At 33.9% G+C, this 22860-nt stretch overlaps 1 protein-coding gene across 3 annotated transcripts in view; it reads left to right on the forward strand.

The window, feature by feature from the left end:
• LOC106624506 (inactive dipeptidyl peptidase 10) overlaps nt 1–10062 on the forward strand; it is a 241150-nt gene extending 231088 nt beyond the window's left edge. For all 3 annotated transcript variants that reach the window (XM_036368603.2, XM_036368604.2, XM_070109587.1), the window contains 7 exons: nt 914–1380; nt 1586–1736; nt 2095–3243; nt 3336–3530; nt 3750–3910; nt 4020–4225; nt 5235–10062. In XM_036368603.2, coding sequence (XP_036224496.2) covers nt 914–1380; nt 1586–1736; nt 2095–3243; nt 3336–3530; nt 3750–3910; nt 4020–4225; nt 5235–5375 — 2470 coding nt within the window. In that variant the 3' untranslated portion in view covers nt 5376–10062. The remainder of the gene's footprint in view (nt 1–913; nt 1381–1585; nt 1737–2094; nt 3244–3335; nt 3531–3749; nt 3911–4019; nt 4226–5234) is intronic.
• Nucleotides 10063–22860: the final 12798 nt, after the last annotated feature.

Consider the following 22860-nt stretch of genomic DNA (forward strand, 5'->3'; position numbering starts at 1 on the left):
TTGTTTATAATTTGTGTGAGAAGTTGTGAAATCGGTTCAAAAATGACTTCAGCCACTCTATACTACATATAATGATTTCGTTATTCTAGTGAACTATATGACAAATATATATATAAAGTTGGTTAAAAATATATTGACAGAAGTGCATCAATTTGGTTCAGACCTTGGTCTACCCCGAAATACCCAATTTGAAGATTTTCGCTGCTCTTTTCGATTTTTTTGTCGAATAAATGAGTAAATATGAGCGACGTTTTTAGGATGTTAAGTGAATATGTTAACTTATAAATAATCAAACCAGACTAAAAATTGAAAAACTCGTAAAATTTAATCATTATGGTTGATCATAAGCCATTCACAGTTTCGGAAAGATTTTTTCCGACAACTGAAAACACTTCTCCAGCCATACATGTTCAACTACACTTTCTTTGCCTGCTTATTTTTTAAATTTTTTTCCAACAATTATCAAAAATTATTATTGCCGTAGAATGCACCATATGCGCCTATGCGTGTAAATGATCAATGATACATAGTTTGCACAACAAATGATTCAGGAAATGACAATTTCTTGCTGCTAAATATTGTATCACGAAAGCGTGAGCCGCATGGCGTATGATAAACATTTGCACAGATGCGCAGATAAAGAAACAAAATTTTATGACAACGTTAATATTTTTTGCGTTTAATTGCCGTGTGAGTCGAAACAACAGAAATACTACATACAAACATATATCCATATATACATATGTTCATAAATATTTACATTACGCGAGTCAAATCATTGACCCACAAGCACACATACAACAACCACAACTTAAAAGCAGATGCGAAATACCTCAATATTTTAATTATTAACATTTCGCCGGAATTATTTTTAATACCTTAATTTTCTACTTGCACCAAAAACAACACGCAGACATCACGTTTACGAGGTACAGACAGCGAACACCTTCCCGTTGGGTCCAACGGAGAACATAGCAGAACCGCCGCGCCTGCAATATGTGACATGGGCGCCCAACGTCCCACCCGCGGCAACCACAACCACAACAAGCACCACCACCACCACAACAACAGCAACCAGCACAACAACTACAACGCGAGCGCCAACCAACACAACAACATATGCGGCACGTACAGCGGCCGGCGTTGCGGCAGCGAATGCAGTGAATGCCTCAAGTGGTGGCAGCATCTTGCTGAGCAGTTTGGCGGGTGCAGCGACCGGTGGCGGTGTGGGCAAGCCGCCGCCGAGTAATTTCCAATATCCAAATGGCGGCGCGGTAAAAGCGTTTCCACAAAATCAGGCAATCGCCTTTGTGTACGAGAACGACATCTACTACAAGCCGAAGGTTCAAGGCGAGCTAGTGTGTCGCATTACAACAACAGGTGAGTGAGTTAGTAAATGTGGGTGGCACAACAACTATTCACTAGTTTTTTTCTATTCAAATATTTTAAACGAAACTCAGCTTTCTACATCCATATTTTTTCATCATTCATTCTTTTCTTATTCTTCTTATTCTGTCATTCATGTGGGTGTATGCTGCTGCTTTATCTACTTATGTGTATGTCTGTTTATGTTTGCCGGCATCAGGTCGCGCTGGCATCGTCTACAATGGCATCCCGGATTGGACGTATGAGAACGTGCCGGAGCTGAATGGGCGCAGCAGCGGTCTCGCCTTCTCACCGGATGGTCTATTTTTAGCGTTTCTCACATTCAACGACAGCGATGTGAATGAATACAAGTGAGTACCGTTATGAATATTTAAAACTCGATTAAATTTGTTAACAAAATCTGCGCTGTAATTATTAGCTCATTGAGTTCGCTTACAGCGGTATGCATGCTCCTATCGCTTAGTCAAGTAGGCGGTTTGAAGGTTGGCGACTGACGTCAATACAGTTAATCGTAAAAAACATGTAAAGAAGTCAAAATTCGAGCGAACATGAGTTTTATTTAGCTAGCTTTCTTATGTCGAAATTTTCTTACACCCAAGGGGATTAAAATAACGCATACATTTTACAATATTGCATTATCAAACATATGCTTTTAACCTCTTTTTACACAATTTTTCCTTTTTTTATTCCGTCTTCCCCGATTCATAGATACACCTGGATGGGCGACGACATCAAGTACCCTGCTGTGCTAACACAACGCTACCCCAAGGCAGGCGAAATCAATCCGAATGTCACCGTGAATGTGGTAAACCTCTCCGTCCTCAAATATATCTTCCCCACACAAATCAAACTTCCAGCCGATTTATCGAATGGTAGCTACATTGGCGCGCTAACTTGGGCCACACCCATCGACCTCTCCGTGACGATTACTAATCGTGGTCAAACTAAGGCGACAACGGTGGTTTGCCGCGCACCGGACTTCCATTGCCATCCCGTGCACACAGAGGTAACAGTTAACGATGGCTGGGTGTTACCCGCCGAGCGTCCCATATTTTCTGTACACAATAGCGTAAATCTCAAAAGAAACCAACAACAATTGCTTGTCAATGGGCTTAATGGCAACAACAGCTACCACAATGTGAGCAACGGTCAAACCACTTATGAGATCTCACATGGCGGCTATCTGCTCAAACGTCTTCCGGTGCGTGATGGTGAACACGGACACTTCCGACATGTGGTTTTCATCTCCTCGTTGGATCGCCGACCGGTGCCACTCACAATGGGACGCTTCGAAGTCACCGAGCTTTTGGGTTGGGATGAAGCGCATGAGATTGTCTACTTTATGGCGGCGCCCGAGAAACGTCCGGGTGAACGGCACCTCTATAAGATCAGTCTCAAATTGAATGAAACGCAGAGCAATCGCGCGTATATAACTTCAACACAGCCGACATGCTTGACCTGCGACAACACCATATCCACTTTTCGTCTATCTGCACAGGGCATACTTGTAGAGGACGCTGATAACCGCAGCGATGACGAAACTGAGTGTTACTATGATATACCAAAGAACTGTCTTTACAATAAAATCTACTTCAGCAAAGACTACTCGCACTATGTGCAAGAGTGCCTGGGACCGGAGTCACCCAGCGTCTACATGGTGGAGACACAGAGCAACATGAAGACATATATACTTAACGCGGGTCACAGCTTGCGATACCGTTTGCAGCAGCTCGCCTTGCCACAAATACGTACGTTCAGCGTAGAGATACGGCACGGCTTCCACGCGCAAGTCCGTCTCTACCTGCCGCCGGGAATGCGCGAGGACGAAGAGGTCGCCTTTCCGCTCATACTGCACATGTAAGTAGGAGTGTCGAGCTTAGTTTATAACTTTAGAACTCACGACGGCAGCAATGAAACTAAAATACCTGCATTATCCTGTTTAATTACAGCAACGCGGCACCGGGTTCACAGCTGGTCACCGAAAAGTATCAAGTGGATTGGAACTGGTATTTGAGCAGTCAACGCTCCATGATTGTGGCGCAAATTGATGGACGTGGCAGCGGATTTCAGGGCGAGCTCCTGCGCACACAGGTGCACGGCAAGCTAGGCACCGTCGAAGTGGAAGATCAACTGGGCGTATTAACGTAAGCATTGAACACTAATATCACACACGCACGTGTGCGCCGACAGTCATAAACTTGCGCGTACACACTTTAGTAACTCTAAAAGACACTGACCTCAAACTTTGAACCCAGTAAACTTGTGTAAACTCATTAAATGCGTACAGCGTTCGTCAACAGCTCTTACTCACTTTGTTTACTTTATTGCTTTTCTCTTCCACACACACATACACACACCTCTAGCTACCTGCGCGATAATTTGAAATTCATTGATCCATCACGTATTTGCGCCTACGGCTGGGGTTACGGCGGCTACGCGGCCACCATGACGCTCATCGATGACTCGCACCAAGTGCTGCAATGCTCTGTGGCCGTCAACCCGATTGTCTCCTTTGGCTATCACTGTAAGTTTGCAATTTACAGTTATTTTCGCTACACTTGACTCGCAAACCACACGTCCGTTGTGTGCTCACATTAACAATGTATTGTTCTGTTTCCTTGTAATCGTTGCAGACTCATTTTTCACTGAACGTTACATACCGCTGAAGGGCGACTACTTGCGCGCTCTGCAGGAGGCCGACTTGACCATGAAGGCTGGCAATATTAAGGGTCGCAATTTGATGTTGATACACGGCACGGCGGACAGACTTGTGCATCAGGAGCACACGTTGATGTTGGTGCGAGCGCTGGTGGATCAGCAAGTCAAGTTCAGACATCAGGTGAGTGATTTACACACGTACGAGTATGTGTGTGGTGTAAGGCTTTGATAGTTAGTATGGTTACCAAATATAAACTTACGTTCAAAAAGTCAATGCCCTTAAAATCGACTTCTTCATAATTGACATTCTAACCGAGTTGCGACGTTAGTTTACTCGAATGAAAAGACAAAAGAAAATATTATCTAGTCACTGATTAATGATTCACAGAAAACTATACGGAATTGACTATTACCTTGTAACAAAATATGTATGTAGCTTATAACCAATACTTTGTCTAATAATTTTTTGTCAAAAAGAAAATGCTTTATCTTCCGACCTAAAAGATAAAATATCCTTATTTTGCCATCGCCTAATGTGTAGATATTTAAGGATTTCATATCTATCATATATACAAAATAACAAGTTTTCACATTCTCCCTTAAACTAGAGAAGTTTAGACAGCAGCGTACTGCAAAATGTGTAGCAGTCTTCATTTTCATTTGAAATTTATTTAATAAGGTATCATTATATTTATTTAATAAGGTATATATATATAAATTTGAGCTGCTGGAGTTAAATATTTTCTGAAATATTAGCCCATGTTCACACGTTGGACCGTTGAGGTTTAGTACTCTCATCGCAGTGTTTATGAAACTCTGAATTTAGTCTTACAGCTTACAGTAAGCTCAATATTTGCCAGCGTAGCTATATCCCTCGCTCTCGATCTTTACGTGTAGCCTTCTTTTTTTCTCTCTATCTCTCTCTCTCACTCTTAAACTTTCCCTTATTGCCCTTTTCTTAATCACCTTATCTTCCCAATATTACGCTCTCTCAACGTTACTAAATTTCTCTCGTTAGGTTAAGTTTTCTATATCTCAGATAAATGTAAAGTTCTGACAACTTCAATTTTTATTAACGCGAAACAATTTCCTTTTTTTTTTTCAATTTCATAACTGTACTTATATATCAGCATTTAATTGTTAATGAGCGCTACATGTCTTCGCAACTTGTTTGTTTCATATATTTGCAGGTCTATCCCGATGAGGATCACGCGATGACGAAATCACTTAGTCACGTCTACAAAACCATGGAATGGTATTTTGATGAATGCTTCGGCCCCAATGACGACAGCGAATGGGATCCGACGGGATTGTTTGTGTTCAAACAATAATTAATCATTCACAGTGGTGAAGGGATTTATTTGTAGAAGCAGGTGCTAAGTAGTTGCATAAATTAGTGTGATTAGAGATTCTATAGGAAGCACAAGAAAAAATTTAAGCGATTAAGAAGAGCACTGCATTGCAACAACAAAGTTCATATGCATGTAGTTGAGCGTTAATGGAGTACGTTGGGTATATACGAGTATGTGCACATATGTCGGTGAGCAAAACTAAGAGAGTTTGAGTACTCGTTTATTGGCCTGTAGATTTTGTGCGAAGCGGCACAGGGGGCGCGATCTTAATTAGGAAAATTCAAGTTTTTTGCATTTTTGAACGAAAATAATATTACAAATTAGTTTTTATATTTGAAGGCTTAGCAGAAACAGTAAGCTAAATAACAAAGTTGATTAGAAACAAAGCTTAAATTATATAAAACTAAGTGTAAGTGGGTATGTGCAGCAAAAATTATTTTCAAAAAAAAAAAATATTTAATTAATTAATTGAAAGCTATCAAAAAGCAAACGAATTGTGAAGGAGTAAACGCAAACTGCAAGTAACGTGATTAATTTGTGCGACTGATTATTGAAATATGCGTAAACACATTTAATGAGCATAAAATGAACATTTTAATTAACAAATTCAAATTGAGATAAAGCATATGAAAAAAAGAATACAAAATAAAATTTAAAATAATAAAAAATAAAATACAATATTAATAAAAAATTATGATATTAAATTATGATAATGATTAAAAGAAAAATTAATTAAACTAAGTGATTGCATTGAGTTAACGGTTTATCATATTTAAAGTAAATTATATATAAATTAAATGTATTTACTAATTTTTTATACTCGTTCAAGCGCGCGTGCCACAGTCGATTACACGTGCGCGCAACAAAACATATGAATATAATATTTATTTACGGTATTTTTGCATAAACAAACATGCATAAAATTTATATAAAAAAAAGAATTATATATATATATATGTATGTATATTTCATATTTATTTAATGTTAATATGTTGCGATATTTATTAAGTGTATCATTAAATGTACTGTTATGTGTATTTATAGGTGTACATATGTATATGTGGAACGCTCAAGGCAGCGCACTTGTATATGTGTGTGTATATGTTAATTCATTATACCGTTATTCACAAAATGAATTAAAATTGACTGAATGTTATTTTTTATATGTATATGTATGTATGTATGTAATTAATTGAAATGCATAAGTTTATGAAAATTAACATTTTTTAGCTTTAAAGCGTGTATTATGATTAAATTATGTATATTAACTAAGTTCGAGCAGTCAGATAATATATATGTTAAATTCGGTGTTAAATATGTGGATATGTGCATTAAACTTTTTCAACACGATTGCCGTGAATTAGATGGCATTATATGCGCGTACTCGTGTATATAGTTGCTAAACTGCGTAATATAATATGTGGTATTCCTTTAAACAATTATATGTATGTATTAAGGTGAGTGAAAAAATCTTTTTCATTTTATACTCTGAAAAGTTGGTTGGTAGACACTTCAAAAAAATTCTTTCCAAGTATGAGCTCTGAATATAAATAGGAAGATACTCCGCTATTCAGTTTCCTATTTTTTCATGGTGAAGTACCAACAAATTTTTAAAAAATTTTTTTTAAAAAAATCGATTTTTTTGACCCACACTAATAAATATAAAAGTATGTTGAATATTATATAAAAAGTATAATCCTTATATATGAGTTTTTGTATTTGGAAAAAAGTAAATATTTTTAAATCACGTTCAACATAATATTTAAGTACGTCATACAAATTTGTATTTATTTGTAATATTTTGTTCATTTTTTATGTAGATATAATTTGTAAATAAATATTTTAATAGTACATAGTAAAATTGGTTAACAGACTACAAGCTTACAGCTATTATGTTAACAACATACTGCAGCTTTTTAATATTCTGTGGAGAAGCCGGCAACTTTTACAGCTATGTTATTTATCTTCTAATAAAAAGAATTATCTTAGTTCGAATATATCTAGTTTTTGTTACAAACATTTCAAGCAGTCCATGGTCGCCCAGCAGCTTTACAAGACTATGTATCCGTAAGTCTAGCTCTCAAAAGAATGTGAGGTTACAATAACAGCGGCCTTACATGGTATTAGGAGAGATCCTTCAGTTAGCTAATACAACCATTAAAATAAACTATATCAGAGTAGATCTGAATTTCTTCGCTCCTTACCTTACTTAATTTGTATCCGCTAAAAATAACTTAATTCAGAAAACATAATTTTTTTTTTACTCTGGATAAGCACGCTTCTTCAATTTTCGCGGCAGTAACTCTCATTGAAAGACTATGAACAAAAACAAATTAATGAAGGAACATTCTGTTATTTTATATAAGATTTTAAAGTTGTGGCTCAAACTTTTATGAAACATTTGTTTTATATTTAAAGTTTATCGAATTCTAGATTCACAAGTTCCAAGTTTATGAATATTTTGATAGCATACATTTAGGGTGACTTGTTAGGGTGATCGACAATTCAGTCGATTTTTGGTTTATAGAAAATATTTTTAGAAAAAATATTTCGAATATACTTCACACCATTAACCTAGGTGGAAAATTATAGAGAGTTATAATATGCCGTGACGTTTGATGATTTATATCAATCAGTTCCTGTATCGCTGGATGCTACATTTCGTTCTAAAATAAATAACATCGCAAATTATGAATTAGCTATCAACACAAAAATCATAAATATTGAAACAAATTCAGACTAGAATTTTCAATACTAATTTATCAATGCATTCCACCAGCACCTTTTTAATTTATACTATAATTTATTTTTTTAATTTATAGAAATATTTATATTTTTCCCAACAGTGAAGCTGTCTAAAATCGCTATTCCATAAAAACAAATTTGTTTCATCAAGAGAAAAGTATTTTTGTGAAAATTATAATCGATTCTCCTAAATGTAGGCAATGATTTATTTTTAGTTAACTGCTAATTCATACACTATAAATTACATATTGCCTACATTTAGGCGCTTATTCAATAAAATAAAGCAGAAGTTTACAATTTTATTATTTTAAAACTACTATTCTGCACTAAGAAGTATGAAAAAAAATACAAATTTTTAGAAAATAATTTAATTTCAATAAAAAAACGCATTACTGTTTGGAAGTTCCAAGTATTCTTATGAAATATAGCACTCGTAACAATAACAAAATAAAATAAAGAAAACTATAGGGTTACTTAAGCTGTAATAATCAACTAATTATGATGCATTGTAGCAAAATAAAATGCTTCCATTTTCAACAAAGAAGAACACTACAAAAGAGAAGACATAAATATATCAAAAAAAAAAATGCAGTTAAAAGAAAAAAACGGAGGAGAACATAAAACCAAAACTTTACAAAACGAAAGATGAAGATTACAAAAAATTACTTAATGTAGGCATAAAAGACCCAAAACAAAAGAATATATAAAATATTATGAAATTAAAAACAGAAAAGACATAAAAACAAAAGTGGAGCAAAAATCTACATATATGAAATAGTGAAAGCTTTAAGTGTGTATTTGTGTAATGCCGCAAAAACAACTCTAATACATATGAATATGTGAAATTTTAAATAAAAAAAAAACTTTTAAAAAAATTACAACATTAATTTAAAAAATTATATTTAGTGAGTAAAAAGTAAGGAGACAATTGATATGAAACAAAAAGAGAACTAGAAAAAGCAAATCGAACTTCTATTTGAAATATTACTAGAAAAAAAATTTAATTATTTATTTTGAACGCAGACACACACACATGCACACACAAAACCAGCAACATAAACAGTTTATACTAAAAAATACAAGCAAATATATTTACACACAAATTCATTGATTAATCCCCAGACATCCTTAAGGAGTTAAAGCAACAATTATGCTACGCAAATAAAATTAAAAATAAAATATATTCACATTTAATTGTGGCCGCACAATAAATAATAAAGGAAGAAGAACGAATTTATTTGGTTTCAGAATTCATTTCTGCCGTCCCCTGACACACCAAGTGCATATGCAAATGTACAATTCCAGCACAAACTGCACACACATACACACATTTAAAGGCTTACGACATTTTGTTGAAGCAAAAACCCTAAATTTTAATATTTGATGTCCAACAGAGCTACAAACACTTAGGCTAAGCACATAGTGCCGGTTGTGGTGAGGCACTGATTGAAGTAAAAAAATATACCTATATAAACATAAAAGTTTATAGAGCTTCGGTCACAAAAATTGTTTGCCATATACACTATGTGCTTAGCCTTACTCGCCAAAGCCTTGTATAACAAATTTCATTTTATATTCATAAAAATGAATTTTCTTTAAATATAATATTTGCGATTAAAAAAAATATTTGAAATTAAGTTCATCGCAAATACTTACACAATTACATATTGTGAATAAAATGTGGAATTACATGTATAACTGTTTAAACGTATACATATTAGTTGCTAAATGTATGCGTGTATATCACATAATCGAATGAAGGTGTATAACTAAGCATAATGCAAATGTTAAAGTAAGCAAATAATTTTAAGAGACCAAAACACTGTAAAAGGCGAATAAAATCACCAAACAGACAACGCATTAAAACAATAATAAAAACTAAAGAAAACTGGAAAATAAAAATAAAATGTTGAACACAAAAGTTACGACTTTTATTTCTATAATGTTCTGGATAGCGAATCAGTCGAATTAGAACATGGATTTCTCAAATATTCTAATATTTTTTTAGTTGTTTCCAAACAGAAATAATTATGCACAAGCTTAATTGTAGGCAACATTTTACCAATGTGTTTTCAAACCACAACGTTGCCTACATCTAGGCGGATGCTTTTCTAGCAGGATAATCAGAACTTATTAAACATATTGTTTTACGAAATTTGAACGAAAGAAAGGCAAGTTGAAGAGGAATATAGTACAGATATAATATAATCCATATATATAATACAAGCCATATACGTAAGAAATATTACTTAATACTCCTTCAAAATTCCAATATTAGCTTCTATTTACAAGATTTCCACTGGACTAACTAGATTTCGATCGAGTCTACTTCTACAAATAAATTAAATCACTAAATGAGGGTAATTCCTTAAGTTTTCCATTCCAGAGTGGTCTTCTCTTTAATTGCTACCTAACCACCAGTTAGTGTCGTTCTGAGGCTGGAAGTCCCATATATATATTCGGCGAACGTATTTTGAACAGGGTGGTTGCAAAATTTTTCAGAACTTCAATTGTCGGTTGGTCCATAATTTTATCCTAAAATTGTTTTCTTGGTTTCGAAACTCACATATTCAGTTACTTACATTGTAAAGTATGAGAGGTTAAGGCATTTATTTCTGATTTACCCAGCCTACTCAAGTAAAGCGCCGCTATCCAGTGTTAGTATGAATTAGAAGAGCGGAGCTGCAACTCATTTCCATTCTATGGATACTGGGGCTAAAGTAGACATCTCGTCAGCTCTACATATACTAGCGTTTTATACTAGTGTTATCACGAGGTGAATCGATGCAGTTGACGCCAGGCTTAGGTATTCCTGAACAAGTCTTGAACGCACGGTTAGAGAGCATAGGTCTCCTGCTACTTTAATGGTAAAAAACATGGCTTGAAAAATGTAGTCGTAGTCAGGAAACCTCGAACTAATGTTCTTGAGAATAGGTGTCACCAACCGTCCTCCTAAGCGTTGACCAATCAGTATAGAAACTCACAGCTCCTCTCCTCCAGCGGGTACTACCCACCCACATTTCATTCCCAGGTATGTAAGCAGAACAAATACCTATGCTTCGCGAGGTATCAAATGATACAAATAAGTTGTTCGACAGTATCTGGAAACAAGTCAACATTTTTGCTGGATATCTTGGAAAACTATAAGTATCTTATAAAACCATTAGAAAGCTCTATTTTATTTATATTTTGACATGAAAATGACGTTCGTAGGTATTATTTGTTTAAAATTTTTATTTTGCGACAAAAAACCACATTTTAGTTTCAATTATTACACAAATTCAGCATTGGATTTCTTTTATAATGTGTTACCAATTATCCTTATCTTCTTTGACGCATCTTTTGTGCAACTTTAGCAAGTTAATTAAACTACATTTCACAAATGTAATTGCAAACACACACTGCAGTGCGATAAAATTGAAGCGAAATTCAATTAAGTGTAAGCAACAAGAGTTGCGCTGCAAGGACACCAACACTTAGTCGCACTAAATTCGACTAATGGAGAAGCTTTTGTGAAAGCGCTGGCAATTGTTACGTGAAATGAAAAGAAATGAAATGGAATGAGTGTTGACCAGCGAGTTAACTAAAACAACGGAATAACACATGTCGCGTTATTTCGTGGTTGAAGACAAAGTGCCGTTGCATGTGGAGAATTCCATTGTTTGTTGTTGTATAAACTAGCGACGAAATTCGAATTGCATAGAGTGGAATGCTTTTAGTTACTTTTGAGCGTTAAAAGGAATTTCAAAAAAAGAAAGAGAGAAAAGTGTGTTTGTTTTTGTAGAAGTTTTCCATTAGAAATATTTTGTTTGAATTCCTGGTCATCTAAGAGCTTTGGAAACTTTTCATATTTATTCAAAGATGTGTGCGAACTTTGAGAGCAACATTTAATTATAATTATAGTTTTTAATACTGCGGCCTTAATTTTATCACAATACTTAGGCTTTTGATAGTTTGACCAATTGGTACGGTTTTTGGTTGGCATCTTCGTCTTGTCTCTAAATATAATTTGACTACTCGTCACAAGAAAGTAACAATAGACTTTCAAAGCTTTCGCTAAGCTTTTATCATTTCCATTTAAATAAGTGATTAATATAAGTGTTTTTTATACAATGAGTTTTTATGGAATTAAAATCTAACTCATATATAATATTTATAAAGGAAATCTCCGAAAACCCTTTTGAATGCTTTCGTTGGCGATCATTTAGATAAAACATCTCTTACGTACTGGTTTTTGAGAACTTTTTGTTACTAGAAAAAGGTAGTTTGCAATGAAGTTTGTAACACACAAAAAGAAACTTCGGAAACCCTTTAAAATATATAAGCGTTATGACCTGAGTCGATTTAGTCATGTCGCACTATCAGTCAGTCTGTATACACGCGAAGTCTCCCAGTTTTTGCGATTTCGATCTGAAGCTGCTCATTTGTCGGAACCGCCGATATCCAACCACTATATCGTATTGCTGCCAAATTAAGTTCTTGCATGGAAACTTTATTACTTGTGAAGGGCATTCTAGCTTCGATGCAACCTATTTTTTTCTTGTTTTATATTAAAAGTAAACTTCATTGACTTCTCTTTTTTGGCAAAGTAACCACTGAAATGCTCATATCTGCTTACAAACAAATATTATATAATATATCCCCAGCCTGCACGTAGAGTACTTTTTCCCAGCACTTTGCTTTCCATATTTGCCCGACGCCAAATTTGTATGTTTGTTGAGGAATTAGGTGTCCTCAAATTCCTTTATTATTGCTTTTAGGTGTAAGCAAACACAGGCACATGTGGATGAGTACATTAGGGTAGCCATTTTTAATGCTAGAGAAACTATATTACGAAATCAATCAAAATTACTGACTTTTTATATTATATAAGCTAGTGGTAGAAGAACGTTCGTTTTTATTCTAAACCAAGCTACCAGAGTTCCATTAGTAACGCAAATGACTAGCAAGTTGCTGATTATTAAAAAGTCTGTATGTTCATTCAAATTTAAAGTCATGCTTATTTTAAATACATACATGTAAAAAATATATATTTTTTCCTTAATCCGTAGCCACTACAGAACAACCTTATTACACGAACCTACAACAATCCATTAATATTGCTGTCTGTGTCAGCGTATCACATGTCGCACTCTCATGTGCTCTGCTCTCTATCGCAGAATAAATAAACTTTGAATACTATTCAATTTACAAAACGTTTTAAACGCTGCATTTTATTTCGCGTTGTTGGATACCGTTGTTTTTATGCGTCAATGTTTTTTCTTTGGAATTTAAATTCGTTTGTTGACATCAAATATTCTCTCTTTTTTATCAAAGAGAAATTTTTTAGTTGAATCAGGCACATTAAAGTGGCAGCTGGAAAAAATTAATTTTTTTGCGACTTTACATGACAGGTATATATAATATAATAACTTTTTAACTCTTTGACAGAGATTATGGTAAAGGCTGAGCGTCTCCAATGAGCATTTTTCATAAATCGACAAATATAAGGTTGTAGTGCTTAACTTGAGATATTGTATCTTAAGCAAGTTGATAGATGATCATTACTTGGGTCTGACTTAATTGCCTTATTACGAATTGGATCAGAAGTAAAAGGAAAGCAACATACTGCCAAGCACTTCCACCGTCCATCAAGAAAGCATTCCAATCATTTTTGGGCTGAAAAATTAGCTAGTAGTCTGCTACAATTTAAACTCACCTAAAAATAAGAATACAAATTTATATTATTTATTAGCATTTATGCTAAAAAAAAATTAAATTTATCAACTCAACACCCAATTAGATTGTAACTTCATACCCACAGGTAGTTAAGTAACACAGTCATAAATACAATACATACGTACATGCTATGTTTATGTTGGTTGACAGCTACCCGTACGTGTGTGTTCAATGACAACAACGTGACCTTTTATTTGTTAGTGTTTGTCGGGAGACTGACAACGATATTTAATTATGTTGACAAGGGTAAACAGCATGGTCTTTATGGGCTGATATGAATATATGTATTTGTATTCAAATACAACAAAAAATATATAAATATTAGGCGTCACATATATTTGTATGTGGTAAGTACCCTGTTGGAAAAATAAAGCATCGTGAAATGAAATTTCAACACACAAGGCGTAGTATTTTGGGTGGTAATGAAATAACTAACTTTAAGGGTCCCAAAATCGTCTTAAGTAATTTTTAATAATTTTTAAGCTGGGACGCTTTTTTGACAGCTGTCAAATTGCATTCTTATTAAAAATTATGTACCTATAATTGATTATTTATTTCATAAGTATATATTTAAAATAAAATTAGCCATATAGTCATCAAAAAGCGTATGTGAAATAACCAAAAGAATTTTTTTTCTCCCAATGGTTTTAAAAGTCTTTCCAACCAACTTCACAAAATTACACAAATGAGCGAGCCTTCGAGAGTGTTTCACAAAAATACTAGTAAGAAGATTTTAGTACATGTAATATATAAGTGAAGAGCAGATCAGGGTAAAGGTTCTTAATGTTAACCAGTTAACTGTCCTAGTGGGGTTTGACTTTAAAAGTTGATTAACAAACTCACACGCTTAAACATACATGTATGTAAATATTTAATGAAACCCATAACACTGTCCCATCTACTGTTGTGTTAGTAATACTTTATTAATTGATTGATTGCATTCCATTTTGTGGTTTTTGATGTGTTAATGTTTTAGTCCTGTCAAAGCGTCTGTGCTGACATGTATGATGGTAATATTAATTTCTGGTAAATATATAAGTGAGTATGAAAGTGCGGTTAGGCAGTAGATATTGTGATAAACGGAATTCCGAAACGGAGGATGAAGTAATTTAAAATGTTGAAGATTTTTGTTTTACATTAAGCAGCATGGGCGATGACGAAAGCTTTTAGTTGGGTTCCTCGAAAGGTTTTGTTAAACTTTACAATTTAGCAACGGATCTCGCTTTATTTTATAATAATTACTATTCAACAGAAACTCTATTTCTTTATACCGCCCCAAGCAATTGGAATTTCTAAGCAAAGATTCTGAGCTTCAATAATGTAGCCGATCATTAAACCCGATCACACAAATGGTAGTCAAGTTCCACACCTAATTTATAAATATATGAAACAGATTATGTGCGGAAAAATTAAAAGATGATATTACTTATAATAAAACTTTATTACATCTTCTGTTTGAAACTGTATCAAGAGTTCATAAATACTTGAAGAAGCTTAAGAACTAAGCTGCTGAAGAATAATGAATCTGAGTCTATAAATATGGTACAATAAGTCTAGATATTCGATATGAGTCTATGAATATCGCTAGTGCTCCAAGCTAAAGTATATACATTTTGTGGAACATGTTTTTGATTAGTGAAGTGAAGTTTTTGAATACTACCAAAAGAAAGATCGCCACAAACCAAGACATATATTGAAAGCATGAAAATGGATGCAGGGCAATATATAAATAAATATAAATAAATATCATCATAAATAATCATCAACAAAGAAGAACTTCAAAGCGCAAACTTCAAAAAGAGTCAGCAATATCGGGGGAATTGCAAAAACAAAAATGGGCCAATATCTATAATGCTAGTACTGAGTTCCAACTTATCTCTTTGCGCTTTAAAAGGTAAATATTATTAATGAAATGAAAAGCTGATTATGTTTTCTTTCTTTTTTCTGTTTAGGAAGCGCACAACTCTCTTGGTATATTTTTTAAAATTCTAACTGTAATAATCTTCTGAAAAGTACTGAGTAAAGATCTTTTCATATACCGCTGAGTATAAATTTTCTTATACTTTAACGCTTCCAAACTGCTTTGGAAATATAAATTTTGCTGATTTTACCCTTTTTTTTACAAACGTCAAAATTTGTCATTAGAAGGAAATTTGTACACAAATTTAAGCGCATTTTGCATTTTAAACACAGCTTTTTATTGTTGTTGGTTTTTTGTTGCATCTGTTATCTTGTATTCTTTTTTAACACGCCTTTAACCTCTAAAACTTGATTCTCTGGCAGCTGCATTTTATTTATATTCCCACATGTGAAGAAGGCTGTGAGTGTGTTCACCCTGCGTCCTCCGTAATCTTGACATTTATAGAGGCTTAGGGCGCCTACTCGCATTTACAAACACAAAAAAGCATTTACGAGCGTAAATAAAGAGCAAAAATACGCAGAAGCACACATTTTGAATGAGCAGAGGCCTATAGGTAGGCGCTCAAGTGAATAAAGCTGGCCTCTAAGTAGGCAACTTAAAATGCATACAAAACAAGAATGTATGCGTGCGGGTGTATGTATATGTGTAGACTTTTGCATGTTGGAGGCATGCGATTCCATTGCGTTAAGTTTAAGTGCACACGCACTGCACACACTCACAAATGTACTTTTATAACTACAAGTATATACATACATATGTATGTGCATGTATACACACACACCTCTACAAAATATGTGTGTGTGGGTGGTGAAATGCAGGCGTATAAAAGCTTGTAAAACTGTAATTAAGTGCACATTGAAATGCTAAGGAGCGCGCCGAGTACAAACAAGGAATGTTGGAAAAGAGAATAACATGAGCGTTTTTGTTGTTGTGCGCGGCGTGTTGATAGCATTTGATGAATTAAGTTGCAAACTTGGTGCGGCGGTTGAAGACAAGTGTCACTGGTTATTTAAGGGGAAATTAAGTTTTTGTTTTTTTCAAAAAGTTGGACTAACTGTACAAATTTGTTTGTCCAGATTTTTCAAATAAGTGGCAGCTCTATTAAAAAAATTATTCGATTGATATTTTTCTTCAACTTCTTTATTTTGATGTTTGTAATATAGTTTTTAGTATTAATTAAATAACTATAATTATTCAGGTGGCAACGCTGCTTGAACATTTTAATTCTAAGCCTTCCAAAACATCGCTAGTTTGTTATATAATATTGTATAATACCTTATACAAATTAGAATGATTTCAAAAAGTTGGCAACTCCAGTCAAAAATATTTCGGACTGAAATTTTTTTCAAACGTGTTTAATTTGATATATTATTATTAATTTTGTATTAATTTAAAAGAAATTATCTGCTTACAAATTTGCACTCTAAGTTAACCACAACTTTAATTTCGTTACAGAATATTTTTATTTCGTTATATAACTATATAAACTATATCTGTAAATATATCAAAAATTTTAAATACATAGGTAGCAACTCTTCTCAAAAAATATATATTTTTTCAGGAACCTCTTAACCTCAATGTGATCGTTTTAATATTTTTTTCTTAATTAAATTTAAAAAAATTAAACAGGTGGCAACACTTCTCAGAAATTTAACTTTAAAACTTCTTAAATATATTAATTTTTATATTCAGTCTTACCTAAAAAATTTGAATTTTTTTCACTGGTGGCAACCTTGTCATTTTTTCACTTTCTATAAGCTTCCTATACCATACTGCTTCAAGTCTCAAAACCAACATTGAAACTTTGCAAAATCTCGGGTTTCGGTTACTCTATATATCAATATGTCACTCTGCCAGGCATACTTTTAGGATGACTAGTGTTTGCTGAATGTCAAAATATTATAGTATGATATTTCAGGGCTTTTATTTTAATCAGTAGGCTAATTTATGAGGTTCTCTATGGAAAGCAATATTTTAGCGCTTGTTTTTCATAGAGTTTTGCAACTCGTATAAACTTTACGCCCATTGAGGCAATATTGTACCATGGAAGCTTCGTAGCACAAACTGTTTAACCGACCAGTCACGAACAAAAGTTGATTCTTGAAAACATTTTCATTTTAAGGATCTTGAAAGAGAAATTAAAAGCCTCTATAGATCTAATTTATTTATTTTATTTTTTATTTTTTGAGATCATGCTTTCTGAGAAACGGTTGTCCAATGTAATGTCCTTAGTCTCCAATCTGTTTCTGGATCTCCCCACCGCCGGTCTCTTAATCTTGAATAAAATAATTGCATAGAACTGTTTGTAGAGTGTTTTATTCTGCAACAAGAACAATATTTATATCTTAAGTACTCACAGCAAGGAAAACAAAAATAGAAAGCCGAGAAATGTGTGAATTTTATACCAAAAATGTCGCCCAACACATAATGCACTCGAAAATGAGCGCTGTGAGCCGAAGGTCATCGACAATTACAATTTCAAATACATATTTACATAAAGTGACAAAATATTGTCAAATATGTGCATTCATTTGTTTGTGTGCGTGTTTAGAATGTATATGTGTATACATATGTATGTATAAGTGTATATGTACTCGTCGAAATAACTAATGTTATTGTGCTAGTTGATGTTATCACTTAAAAATGCCGCCGGCATATGCATGGGTTGCCAACGAAAATTATTTAAAGCGCATTTCTGGCAGTCAGGCAACCTTGTAATGGCAACACTTTCACTGTTCGGCCAGCTTTCAGCACTTTAGCAGACAATTTCGGACTTTTTGCTCGCCGCAATGTGAATGAGTGCTCATGTGCATAGCCAGCGGCATCCAAAACTTTCTGCGTACATATGTATATGGTACACGAGGCAGCAGACATGTGTATGTATTTGTGCTGATAGTGGACGCCAGTATTGAAATGTACAACAGCTCAAGTTCGCCTCGATGCATATATGAGTTATATGCACATATTTACAGTTTTGATTTTTGTTTTGGTGGAATCTCTACTCACACATACATATGTACATATGTAGGTATATGAGTGCTTTTATGCTTGTAAGCGCATGCTTGCACGAGTATGTGATTTTATTGCCATTGGCAAAAAGTCGTGCTGAAAAGATTTTTTAATTACACGCTCAGTTGGGAAATAAAAATCGCTGAATGAACATTTTAAATGAAAGTATTTGTGCGCATATGTATGGATTCCGTTATGTAATGTGAGCTCCCAAATGAAATGGGTTTTTGAATGAATAATAACCGCTAAATGACGGAATATATTTTTCATTGCAATTCAAGTGGAGTTATGAATAATAATAGATAAATTATTTGCGACACTTAATGGTCTTTATTTATAATTCATATCATACATTTTTTTTCAAATAATAATTTATATTAAATCGGAAACATCAGTCGACGATATACTACCCATCAAAAAAACTTACTGTTAAAAAAATATTAGTCTTTCACTTTTTGTCAGTTAGTAACTTTGCTCAAGACTTATCTGAGTTAACATACTATATGAAAAAAAAATTTAATATAAATTTTAAAAAATGTTCATCTTTATCTTTATACTCAACTCAATTCCTAAATGTACCTCCATGTTCATATGTCTATCATTAACCTCCTTCAGATTTACAACCTTTAAAAAATTTCTATAACCGCTTTTATTAAAAACTTTATTTTTCTTCAACACACATATTTCCTGACTGAATGCTGCAAAATTTACAGAAGATTATTTTGAACAGATTGAAAGAATCACTAATCTAAATAGCCGACTCTAAGATTTCAGAGAGAGTACGCTTTGGTCTCTCTTCACCTCCTTCTTATTCATATTTTACTTTATTCCTCGATATCTAAAATCGATATGTAAAAATCGAAGATTAATTCCAAAGACTGATATCCGACAATAGAATCGAGATCATGGACTTCGTTTGGAATAAAGTGATCTCCGTTGTTGGTTCACCTTCAATGCTCAATGAGTAATTGCTCATACTAACTACTTGCCAAAATTTCCTGATCTTCTCTCGATCCTCAAATGTGGTCGATTTTTTGCCTGAATAATCGACCGCCTTCAGAGTTAAAAATTCTTGTGTTCTCCGCATCACCGCCTGAGAAATCACTTATGCGAACTCAAAACAAAGTCTAGTGTAAAGAAAAGGGTCGTGGAGTGTAATGAAGAGATATTACATTCTTCATAATTTCAAGAACACCAAGTCTTTAAGTCTATGCCAATATTATATATAATATATAGAAATATATAAGTATATTTCGACGTTGAACGATTTCATCGCTTTAATGCTGGAGAAAACAATTCCAGCAACAGCACTTCTATAGTTTATGCAATAAGTGCCACTCTTGGACTTAGTAGTCAGTCCGCTCTCTCAAGAGACAAAACTAATGATTAAATGATGAGTAGTACAACTATATGACAACACTGACATATACCGTTCTAATGAATGTAGAGTTTCCAACCTTGTAAATATTCTGTGCTACGACAGGCAAGAAACGAGGTCTCCTCTATATTTGTAGGACCAAGCGTAGAGAGACTTAATTTTTTATACTTTGATTATCACTAAAAAAAAATACAAGTTTGGCTTGAGCTCCTAAGCCTTCGTTAATGAGTTAATCTACTGCTGTGAAAAATTACATTTGGAGCCGATGAAAAATAATCAAAACTTTTCCAAAGCCCAGCAGAGTTCTCAATGGCATTTAGATGCTAGTCAACAACATGATGATTTTGCAATAAACCTCCAAAAATATTTCGCTTTCATAATACGAATATTTTAGCCATTGAATAATTTGATAAAAGAAATAATTTATTAATTTTCCTATAAAAATTTACGCCTTTCATTTTTTGCATACGAAAAGTGAAAAAATTATAATTTAATTGCAACTTTGTAAACTCATTTGACTTAACTTTGGTTTACCAAAAGTGAGCGCTCCATTTCATAGCCTTGTAAATATGTATTTATACGCACCTATTTGGCCTTAGCACCTCAGTATACTTAGTTAACAGTGTCGGATCACCGCATTGGTGCACATTTTTCGACAGCAAAGTCAGAACTGGAACTGGAGGGGCACAAAGGGCGACTGCTGTTGGCAATGAATGCCGAAGGCAGCCTTGAACCCTGCAACTTTACAATGTTGCAACAAACGCATCAACACTTACAAGCACAAAGGTGCAGCCAAGTGGATATACATACCCCTCAATGTACATACATATATAGATTATATATCTACACAGACACACACACACAAAGGTGTGAGCACAAATTTTCGACATCAAACTGCACAACTTCGGCTTTGTTGGCACGCCAGCCGGAGCTATTTGACAGTCAGGTTGAACTAATGAATTTATGCAGCAGATTCTGTGAAATTTCGGACATTTTGGCAGTAACTGCAGTGATCCATAGACAAGTTAGGACAACTTATCGGAGGCTTGAATGCATTTTGTGCAATGTCGCAGTTGTAGCATGTGTATGTATGTATGTAATAGTGTCGTATCTAAAATTGTGGTCTTTGTGGTGGGAAATACTCTTAATTTTCTTGTACTTTCCCATTTAAATATTTATTTGTGCCAGTGGCTTAAAGTCGTGTAATTTGTTCTAATTGCGGCATTATTTTAGTTAGGTTAAGGCAGGACTTTGCAGTTGCTGAAACTGTGTGACGAATTCGTTTAGTTCTTTTAGTTTAGACGAAGTTCCTTTTGTCCGTCTGTCCTTTTGTCTGGTCTTGCAAGCGTTAACTTGAGTAAAAATTTTCTTATCTTAATGAAGCTTGGTGCACTATTTCATGGCACTCTGAGCAGATTGGTATTGCAAATGGGCGCAATCGGACCTGGTGACACCCAGGCCTGTTATTTGCCACAAAAAATTGCAGTAGACAGAGGAATCCGTGGTTTAAAATATTTTGAAAGTGGGCGTGGCGCCTCCCATTAATAAGTTAAAAGTGTATATTTCACTAACCACCAAAGCAAAATCGTTAAATCGTTTTTAGAAAAAGTCTTTCTAGTGTCGCAGTCTTAATAAAGTGTAAATATTTTTACTATCGATTTTTATCAGTTATTTTTTAATTTTACAAGAGTACAAAAAAAATTTAACCAAAAAAAACGTTAAAAATTTAAAAACGGGCAGCTAATGAAGTGGGGACCTCAAAAAATTAGTACATGAACATACCCATGATTTCAACCCTCCTAGTCATCTGAAATGAAGGAAAAGCTTATCAATATGCAATGATGTCGTAATTGTATGAACTAGCGATAAGTAAAAAAAATTTTTTTGGCAAAATGGCGACTGTTTATAAAAAAAACGATTTCTTTTACCTTTTTTTTATCGCATTTTTTAAAAAGAGTAAAAATTTTAACTTGTGGATGAGGCCAGTTCATACTTGAGAGTGATCTATAAAAAAGATTATCTGAAAATTTCAAATAAATCGGTTCAGTAGAACTCGAAAAATCGTGGATATCGCATTAGAAAATTCAGGTCTGAGAAAAACATATTTAAAGTTTCGCGTAAAGTCTTTTGTTCGATTAGATCCAGCCGCACCAGTTTGGTGGCCGGGTCAGTAAAATTTTTATAACTCCGAAAATAATTTTAACTTTCAAAAATTCTCTCGTAGACATATTCTTATATAGTTAAATTTTGAAAATATAAAAAAAAAATTCTACACTAATTCTACACTATCAAAGAAATGTCAAAATGGGTGCAATTCGTCTATGAATTTCCACAGCCATAAGTTAGATATTTTGATTTTCGTTGCTCTAGTGGACTTGGTGTTTAATAAATCGGGTCCAATAACAATTAAAATTAAAAATATATTTTCTATATATGGTATCAGTCTAGAATATGTTATACTTCCACATCCTTGATTCACTCAAAACTCGTAAATATAAAAGGTTCATTTGCATACGAATTTAACCTTTTCTTACTTATTTTTTAATACAGTCCCCACTTTGTATACCTGCCTGGCAAGAATTGATAGAAATCGCATATAAGTTTTCTTCGTCTTCACTTAAAAATATATATAGGTATGTAGCTTTGACTCTGTTTTTCTACCGCTTACCTTTTCCATTCCAATCTGCTTCCGC

This window comes from Bactrocera oleae, chromosome 5 (assembly GCF_042242935.1).
Source record: "Bactrocera oleae isolate idBacOlea1 chromosome 5, idBacOlea1, whole genome shotgun sequence".
Taxonomy (NCBI): Eukaryota; Metazoa; Arthropoda; class Insecta; order Diptera; family Tephritidae; genus Bactrocera; species Bactrocera oleae.